Source organism: Cryptomeria japonica, chromosome 3, assembly GCF_030272615.1.
Source record: "Cryptomeria japonica chromosome 3, Sugi_1.0, whole genome shotgun sequence".
NCBI lineage: Eukaryota > Viridiplantae > Streptophyta > Pinopsida > Cupressales > Cupressaceae > Cryptomeria > Cryptomeria japonica.
In genome coordinates this window covers 786,905,537-786,916,159 of record NC_081407.1, presented here as the reverse complement: position 1 = coordinate 786,916,159, position 10,623 = coordinate 786,905,537, and the positions used below count along the sequence as shown (strand labels likewise).

The 10,623-nt window shown below is 32.8% G+C and overlaps 1 protein-coding gene across 1 annotated transcript; it reads left to right on the top strand.

Annotated features, from left to right (window-relative positions):
• Positions 1-3,928: 3,928 nt before the first annotated feature.
• On the top strand, positions 3,929-4,498 carry LOC131069556 (probable LRR receptor-like serine/threonine-protein kinase At3g47570). Its single transcript, XM_058005057.2, has one exon. It carries the CDS (start codon positions 3,929-3,931, stop codon positions 4,496-4,498), a length of 570 nt encoding a protein of 189 aa, XP_057861040.2.
• The last annotated feature ends 6,125 nt before the right edge of the window (positions 4,499-10,623 follow it).

Below are 10,623 nucleotides of genomic sequence, written 5' to 3'. Positions count from 1 at the left end.
ATTGGAAAATTTGCAAACGGTTAAATAGACATAATTAAAGTAAATTAGATTCAAAGCATGGGGAGTGTTATATAAGATATAAAAATGAAGGTCCATTTATTTGAAAGGTACATAATTTAAGATGAGGAGGAGACAATATGATTTAAATATACGTTAAAAGATTTATTTTTTCGTAAAATAGGTTTTATTATTATTTAAAAAGATAATAATACATTTTATGAAAATGTAATTGTGTTTCTAAATTAGATAAATTTCACACAATAATTAATAATAAAAATCGTATTATCATTAAAAACATTGAGTAACTAACATTATATTATTTGAATGGGAGTAGATTGATAAGTTAGATTAATCTCCTCTAATGAAGGGATTGTCTTCATTCTCCTACTCATAAGGACATGAATCGCAAATGATCATTTTATTGTGGTTGTAGACACCTAAAATTTACCACTCTAAAGTAATGTCTAGGAATCATCTTAATGTGTAATTAATTTCATCAACAAACTTCTTTATTTATCAGAATACTAGTTAAATCCAAATAATTAATTATCTCAATCAAATAAATTAAATATCTTTTACAAAATTATTAAAATAAATTTATTTCTACTCAATTATTAAATAAATTATCAATTTTAGTTTTTTCTTTTTATATATTATCCTTAGGATATGTCTTCTCATTGAATTTTCATCATGCACTTCTTTTCTCTTCACCTCCTTGATGATGCTAGAGGGGTCCTAGTACTCACATCCACACTAACATACTCTCATAAGAGACATAATTATAGGTGTCTTGACTCCTCTCATGTGTGTGGTTCTCTTGGTTGACTTTATTTCAACAACTTCCCTTAGTTGTAGCTAGCAACTTTTTTTGTAGCCAACAACCTATAGGTCAAACACACCGTGCACTCATTAGATATGAGCCAATTGAGGATAATTCTACCTCTAGAAATGCATAGGTGAATTATAGTAAGAATCACCTACCTAATACCATAGTTTCTTTAGCTACTTTGTTTTTAAAATATTTTTATTAAAGTTTGTTCTTGCCTTGTAAATGTGTATTTTTTCTCTATATTGACTTTAGGGTGTGCTTTCTTACCAACTACCCTTTATGTAAATATTGTACTTGTATTTTAGTAAATTCAAACCTTGTACAATTTGACACTTTGTTGGGAATCCTACTTTAGTGTGCTTCCCATGGATCATTTTAAGCCTATTTGGGTCTTATAATATCCTATTATTGTCATATATTAATGTTGAGACTAGATCCTATGTCATGGGTCCTAATAATTTACCTCCACCTTCTCTAGTACATAATTGAGAGGACTAGGGTTCTCAATGCCCTATTCTAAGTGGACTAGGGTGTCTAACTTGCCTAGTCCATTAAAAAGAGGACCAAATTCAAACATGTGTGAGTGTTGATTAATGTCATTTGTGATTTGATCCAAACGTATTTATTTGCCTATTAGATGTCAGATTAAATTCATAAATAACTTGATAACACTATATATGAAATACGTTAGGATCCCCATAGAAGAGCATCTCTCCCAATTCATTTTCATCTATCACTATTTGAAACTAAATCATGGAGAAAGTATTATAAGCGGTTTTCTTCAAATATGAGCATTATGGAGCATCAAGTTGTATCAATCTTCATGCAACTGTATTTTCATGATTGAATCATTTATGCCTTGTCATTAGGCATTACTACATCAACATTTATGGGTGCTATTTGATAATAATTGCATCATCATCATCAACAACATCAATTTTGAGATATAATATTGTGGATCAAGCATTTTAATTTAGAGCTTTCATTTTTTATAGATATTTTCATTAAAGAGTTAATTCCAAACTTGAGGTTTGACTAAGGAAACCCCTATCAACATAACACCATTTTCCCTCTCTTCTATATGTATGTTTCAGAATTAGTAGAGAAGGAATATAGATTTAGAAAGTGCAGGCCGAGACAAAGAGAATCAGATATGAAGAAGTAGAATGCCTCTAAATAATGGCAATTATCACATTGCATTAGATTATTTATTGGCTAGAACACTAGCACCCAAAATGGACTATAGTGCCTAGGAAAACTTACAACACTAGAGTTCTAGACTTTGGCACAAAAATAGGACACCAACACCAGATTTGGAGATTTGTGCCTAGTGCCCTAGCTAACTTCTAGTGGGCCTTGTCTAGGGCATTACAATTGCTAATAACAATCACCAAGTCAATATTGTGTTTGTTCTAAATAATGAGTAATATGAAAAGGCACATTCATTGGTAAATTTGTTTTACATTTGGGCTACATAAGATTCTATTCAACAAAGTGATCAAGTTACTTATTTCTAATTGTAGCATATCCTAATACATCCCTTTCATTTAATTACATTTGTGTTATTGCAAAGTCACTTCCTTTGAATATCACTAGCCTATTCATAAAAAAATCATGTCATTTGTCAAACAATTTTCTTAGAAATAAAATTATTAAATATTCTAATTAAATATTCTAAGTTAAATAACATCTATACACCCTCACAAAATAATTGATTTAGAATTATTGTTCTTATGGAAAGATAAAAGCCAAAATGTTCAAATGAATAAGTGATCACCTCTTTACCGACTTTTAAATGATTATAAACAAATTATATAAGATAAAAGATCAATTTACATAAAATTGTAAACCATTTATATTAACATATATTTTCAAATAAATTAATTAAAAAACATTCAGTGGGCCAGGCGGCAATGACGAATGACTTTTTAAGATTTTCTTGCTTGAATCGTCAAACACACCAACCTCCTTTTCGAACGACGTAAACTTTGGATTGGAATGACTGTATCGACATTCGCATTCACTGATAATCTCAAAACAAATCTGCCATAATCAGTCTTATTTTAATGCCTACTGTAAAGTTTCTGGATCGTCAAACATGGCCACCTTTACAAATTTTTTGAAAAAATCGGAAACCCAAACGAAAAGATGGTTCGAAATTTAGAACGAGCTAAATCACATGGTTTAGAAAAAATGATGAATTGTTCACTCTGATATTGATCAAGATTTTCAATTTTTTTAAGTGTCAAATATGCAATTAAATTATATTGATTAGATAAATATATTTTAATTTATTTTTTTATTTTTTTATTTAAATAAATTGTTTTAAATATTATTTTTCTTTTTTTTCGTATGATAACATTGTTGTCAATATTATAATACAAAAGAAATATAAGACCTTACATAGATATTAAATATGTTTCATTTTAAATCTGAACATAAATATTAAATATATTTTATTATAATTCTATTTCTTAACAAAAACAACTTTGTGGATCTAATGAAGATGTTCCTATTTAATTATTGTTCTTTTCATTAGAATCTCAACACTATAACCTCATTAATAAAAATTAAAGTTAAAATTAACATTAAAAATATAAGCTATCAATTTAATTTATACTTATTATATATACTTTTCTTATACAATAAAATATTAACAAAATTAGAATACAAAAGAAATATACAAACCTTACAATCAACACCCATAAGAATGAAGCCGTTTCCAATAAAAAATTGTCAACGAAACATCGTGCACATCAGAAACAAAATTCGTTTACTTATCAATCTAAACATAAATATTTAAAAGGGCGCCTGAGTTATCGGCGTTAACTTGCAAACAATCATGTGAGACTGCCAATTTGGCTTTTAATTTTTCCATCAAATACTGTAATTATAATTTTAGTTTCCAAATCGTTTTCGATGAAGAAATTTAATAGTTTCGAATATTTTACGTATTGCATACGGATTTTCATTTCTCACTTCTTTGCTATCACCGTGAAAGGATAAAAGGAAAATTGTGTACCTATCCCCATTTATTTAATCTTCCATCCCCATTTAATTGTATTCTATCGCCTTGTGTGTTTTGTTTCCTGCTCTACCATGGCTTTTCTTTTCTTCTTCCCTTTGATGATGCTTTCCATCTCCATCTTTTCAATCTCCGCTCTTCCTCACTCTTATCAATACCAACATCAACAATTGCTGTTGCGATTCAAAGATGCCATTTCCCACAATAACATCACTTCTCTGCCTGATTGGACTCCCCATATACCCCTCTGCAATTGGTCTGCCGTTACCTGCAATCCATCTTTTAAGTCCGTCTTCGCCCTCAACTTATCGCACATGAACTTACACGGCACCATCTCTCCTGTCATAGGGAATCTCTCCTCTCTCCGATCCATCGATCTGTCCAACAATGCCCTCAATGGTCACATTCCGCTTGAGCTGGGTCGACTCACAAGTCTAAAGTATCTTTACTTAGGAACAAACCATCTCACAGGTACCATCCCCCACACTTTAGGAAATCTGTCCGCCTTAGTTGACTTATATTTGGGGGAAAATGATCTCAACGGTACCATTCTGCATTCTTTGGGAAATCTGTCTGCCGTAGTGACATTGGGTCTAGGAGATAATCATTTGACAGGTACCATTCCCCCTGAATTGGGGAGGTGATGCAGAGGGTAGGAGGATCTTACTCAAACACCTAAGGACTCTTACCCACACCCACACAACTCACTCCTCAAGACCTCTCATTGGTCAAACACATCACCTCTGATCCCCTACTCTCCACATACTAGAATAACACCCCCAACACATACTCACTGATCACTCTTGATCATTGTATTCACTTGGTACTTGACTGCAATAACAAACTCTCACCATCAACCTACACAACTAGGTCTCACTAGGTTCAACACCTAACCCAAAACTTGGCTTCACAATACCTTATCAACAAGGCAACACCCTTACCAACATATCATTAATGGTTTAAAAACATATACTCAACTCCCTTGGGTCTGCTACAAACCCCTAACATATTGTCTTATTGTTCTAAGACAGACAAAGCATAAAAGACGATATTGGTTGAACTCAACCCCTAACTCTCATTTCTCTGGTTTCAACCACCCTCCAAGCAATAATGTATCATTGAAATATCCCATACGCCCTTTCCACATCATCTCAATCACCAAGTCCCACAAATAAGATTCAAAACACAAAACCAAAACATCTTACCCAAAATCTGTCCATAATGACAGTTTACTGCTCTTTTGGATAGGGCCGCATACAGAGATGTATAACTTTTGAACCAAGTATTATATCCTCAATCCCTCCAGTGAGATTCTTACAAACTTGATCCTACACAACATATCCGAAATTAAAGAAGATCCAACGGTTCAGTGATGAGATATTGCCCTCGCATTAGGACTGTTGTAGTCACACCCCAAATCTGACTGTTTTTCAGTCTGAAACCTTCATGAAGCACGTGCCAAATCCATCATGGAACCCTACACATGCCATGGACAGGTAAAATACATCCTTACCCTCATCCCTGCCCAAAATAGGGTTTGGAAAAACTTCTAAACAAAATTTATTACATTTATGAGGCCACTGGATGTCCTAGTAAGGGTTTTGACAGTTTTGAAACAAATGTCAATATCTTCCACAAATGATAATGAAATTGCACCAAATAAAAACCAAAGTACTCTTAGTTCATTTCACTTTCATCCCAATAAGATAACTTAATCAAACAAATGCATATCAATTTGAAAATGAACAAATTTCAGTCTGTCATACGTTGAAAACTCAGAAAATACAAAGAAAAATACAATTTTATTGCTCCACTTCTCAAATCTCGACCTCCATATCCAATATCTCCCTCAAAATGGATTAATTAAATCATTTTATGGTTATCCAAGCCTTCTAAGGCCGAAATGTAACTAATAACCACTTATAACTACCCTTTTTGACATTTTTTGCAATTTTGACAATAAAAGTTGCACAAAAAGTTGTCATGTTGACACATGAAGTTGTCAATATGATCAAACTTGAACTCCAACCCTCCTAACCTATCAAAATGGTCTTAAAATGAGCTTATAAACATTTATAACATGTTTTATTGACTAAAAACTCAAACCTACCCTTAAAACTCAAAAATAGCCCTTTTTAGGCCTAATTGCCAACATTTGACAATTTTACGCTTTTTGATTTTTTCATTACATTTCATCGCATATTTAGGCTCTATTGGCCATTATTACATTGTTTTAAGACCTTAAAGGCCTTTTATACTTCATTGTCCTTTGATTCTCTATTAGTGCCTATCAATGACCCTAGTCCACCTTATCTTCAGGAGTGCTCCTGCACCAAGAGGCTAACTCACCTGCAGGGTCTTTTACCTTAATAGGAATAATTTATCAAGAACAATTCCCAACTGTTTAGTGAATCCCTCTAAATTGACTCAATTATTCCTATCAAAAAATGATCTGATAGGTACCATTCCCCCTGAACTGGGCATGGTAACTCACCTGCAACTTCTTTACCTTCATGAGAATAACTTGTCAGGCACCATTCCTACCTCTTTAGGAAATCTCTCAAAATTGACTGATTTACCTTTGCCAAGAAATTTTTTCACAGGTACCATTCCCTCTGAATTGGGATTTCTTACTCATCTGAAGGTTCTTTACCTTCATGCAAATAACTTATCAGGCACAATTCCAAGCTCTTTGGGAAATCTCTCAAAATTGACTAATTTAGAATTGGCAGTTAATCATTTCACTGGTACCATACCCCCTGAATTGGGCATGGTCAATCACCTGTAGTTTCTTTTCCTTGATAAAAATAACTTATTAGGTGCCATTCCCATCTCTTTCAGAAATCTCTCAAAATTGAGTTATTTATCCTTGCAAAAAAATAATCTGACAGGTACCATTCCACCTGAACTGGGCATGCTCACTAGCCTGCAGCGTTTTTACATTCATAGAAATAGCTTATCAAGTACCATTCCGAGCACTTTCAGAAATCTCTCACAATTGATTAACATATCCTTGGCAGAAAACCATCTCGAAGGCTCCATTCCTTCCTCTTTAACCAATCTCTCAAAATTGTGGAGATTGAATTTATCAAAAAACCAGCTTAGTGGGCATATTAATTAAAAATTGGCACCATGTCCAAATTGCATTTCTTTAGTTTATCACAATATTAACTTAGTGGAACAGTAGCAGATTCTCTTGGTAGCCTCCACCAGCTGAGATATCTTTATCTTTAGCACAAAAAATTAATAGGAGAGATCCCTGTTAGTTTAGACAGATGTCAGATGTTAGAGCTCCTCTACTTACAATAAACTACATGGAAGGATACCTTATGAGACAACATCATTCCTCAAGGTAATTCTTTGAGCTTTCCTTTATTTTGGCTTATCATTTCCTTTAGTAGCCTCTGAATAATTTTATGAATAAAATTGACCACAGAGTATGGATAGCACAGGAATGTTTCTATCAAAGGAGATGGCTCCAAGGCTGAAGCTAGGTGATGACCTGTTTCTAGGAGACCGATCCAAGGCATGCTTTAGAGGAGGGACACCTACTTCTAATTTAACATCTGATAGTCAGAGTTGTACATTTAAAATGTTTATAAGTTCTATTAAGTGTTAGTCATTTATGTTTGCTAGTTTGAAGTTGTCATCCAACAAAGGTTACTGTTCTTTCATGTCAGAATCCCCCCTTCACTAAATTCAACTAATTTTGAGAAAGTACAATGTTGTCCATGTAATTATTGAAATGCTCCAAAACGTGTAGCATATTGTCTTATTTATAGCACTTCTTCTTATTAATTTCCGAGCACAGAAACATGAGATAATCTAGATGCCATATCAATGGTGATATATTTGTGTCAAGAGAGAGCAAAGTATGAATAAGAATTGGAAGATCATCGATATTTTAATTTTTCTGAATAATTTGGAATAGTTAAATAATGATGGTTTATGGCGTTGTTTGCAGAATTAACTCAAATTTTTAGCCTATAATCAAATGTAGTATGATTGGATGTACGTATATGCAGATATACACTGGAATACACCCTTTAATTGAGTATTCAAAATATGAAAACTTGCCTTACACTACATCAATTGGATAAAAGTTAAGTAGCTTCTACACCTTGTATAGCAGTATTGAATAGCTATCTTGATTGCAGTGTAATAGAAATGTACATGATACTTTGCAAAACACTTGGGAAAGAGTATAATTTAGCAGTATCAATATGGTTTGAGTTGGATTTAACAAAATTTCCTAAGTTAAGAGAGTTCAGTTTTAATTTTCAAAAATGGATTTGAAATTTTGGTGAATAGAATCCCATCTTAGTGAGAAAAGATTTGTTATATAGGCTATCACGCAGTTGTGTAAGATTTTGCGATTTGTATATATTGATGTTGGAATATTGAAGATGTGCATGATCAACATGTTTCAATATTTGATGGTTTGAGTTGGATTTAACAAAATTTCCTAAGTTAAGAGAGTTCAGTTTTAATTTTCAAAAATGGATTTGAAATTTTGGTGAATAGAATCCCATCTTAGTGAGAAAATATTTGTTATATAGGCTATCACGCAGTTGTGTAAGATTTTGCGATTTGTATATATCGATGTTGGAATATTGAAGATGTGCATGATCAACATGTTTCAATATTTGATGCCATTCCTACCACCTCTTCATCATGAGGCTTCTCCTCTCTCAGGTTCATCTAATTGGCTAACTGAATTTGTGGATTGAACATCTCCTTTGGCTATATGTGTGCTTGCATCCTATGTTCTTTTTTTTTTTTTTTATCTTTTTGGCCTACGTTGAGGGCATTCATAGAATCTATAGCTTGGCTGTCTATATGTGCCTTTGAAACCTTGTTTTTACCTCTTCTATATCCACCTCTACCTTTAATAGTGTTAGTGTAGGTTTTTTTTATTTTCTTTAAGTTAGGGAATATTTATTTTTCCTACACATAGTGTTTAAGCTTTCTTAGGTTATTAGGAGTGGCTAATATAAGGACACGTTGCGAAATAATTTGGCTACATGTGTAATTATCTACCTCACGTGGATAGTTGAGTTACTCACCCTCTTTTGGCTTGTTGTGCCACCTCTCATAACCACTATTTTGTCATTTCCTAACTGGGTATGGGATGGTTGAGTTTCTCACCCTCTCTTGGCCTTATTTGCCAACTTTCTCAACTCCTTTCATGTATTCATTTAAGGAGTTTATGTCACATGTTTTGGCATTTACCAAGAAGGTAAAACTTCCCATTTTTTATGGGGAATAGGAATTAATGTACCCTTGGATGTATATGCTATTATTTTTCTATATGATAAGCACTATACTTTCACCTTCATTATTTCAGTGATAGCTTGGTGAGACTCTTCTCCAAATTTTGTTTTGTCTTAATTTTTTTCTCTCATATCAGATTGATCTTCGTTCAACTATTTTGATTTTCAATCATCTATTTCTTGGAGTTGCATGTGATCTATGACCGACATCAGATCTTAGCTGGGTTCTCGCTTCTCATAGAATCTAACATGGTATTAAATTTGTGTTGTTTGGTATAGCTCATTATTTTTCTGATTTATTTAGAAAAATTGAGACTATTAGATAGATAATATTGTCCTTAAAACCAAGTATGTTTTTTTCCTATATTGTTGCATAACTTGGCTTTAAAAAGTCATAAGTGACTTTTATTTCACCAAAATCAGAGTTTGGAGGACACAGTAAAAAAAGATAGAGTGAAATCTTTTTACTGGAGTTGTTTTCATTTCCACTTTATTACTCAAACTTTCGTTCATTTGCAGAAAAATAATTTCTGAGTTTTCTTCCTAGAATTGTAAAACTTCTGGGTTTTTTATGTTGTTCCCAAAAAATAGTACTTTTTGCAGAAATCAAGTTTGAATGGGGTGTGAGCTATTTTTTTCTAGCTTGCAGATTTAACAATGTCTCTTAAAAGTTGCATAACTATTGCCCTGGGTGTTAGATTTTCGCAAACAAGTACTTGAAAGAAAGCTATAAATGAGAAATTTTCATTCACGTGGGTCGCATTGAAATTTTTTATCTTTAATATCATATATTTCAAGTTAAATCAGCTGTATTTTTTTCCTTCCAAAGGTCTTATCTTTCACCTCACAACTTTATTTTCAAAAAATGAATAGTTGTTGGAAAGGTATTGAGATGCATTGAGCAACTATATGTCTATATTTTTTAGACCTTGTATCAACTTTATTTGTGTCAAAACTTTCAATTTTTGGCCATTGGATCCTTATAAAGCATTGTAATATGATAAAAGGCCTTGTAAACACATTAATTATAAAGTGTCAACCTTGTAATATTTGGGGGGGGGGGGGCGAGGGGGGGTTGATTTCTAATACTAGTGAAAAGGGGGGGTGTTGAGTGTGTCTTCTTTCTAACACTTTTCTTGATTCATTGCAACCTTCTTTCTGGCTATCATGGATGTATCTATAGTTCCTCTTTCAACACAATATAATTATTTTGAATGAAAATCTGAGATGATAATATATTTGAAAAGACATGGATATCATCGTGTTACTATGGGAGAACCTCAAGATGCTACAAAAAAGATTAAATGGTTTAATAAATATGATGAAACTTTTGGTACTTTGTGTATGTTAGTCTCTCCTAACCTTCTTTTTCACATTGAATCTTTCACTTCACCAAATGGAGTGTGGGTCTCTTTGGTAAGCAGGATCACCTAAGAGGTCATCAGTTGGAGAATGAACTGATAGGGTTGAATCCAACCAATTTTGACACTATACTA

Coding starts and splice junctions, on each gene's coding strand:
- LOC131069556 (XM_058005057.2), top strand. CDS start 3,929: ATGGCTTTTCTTTTCTTCTTCCCTTTGATGATGCTTTCCATCTCCATC.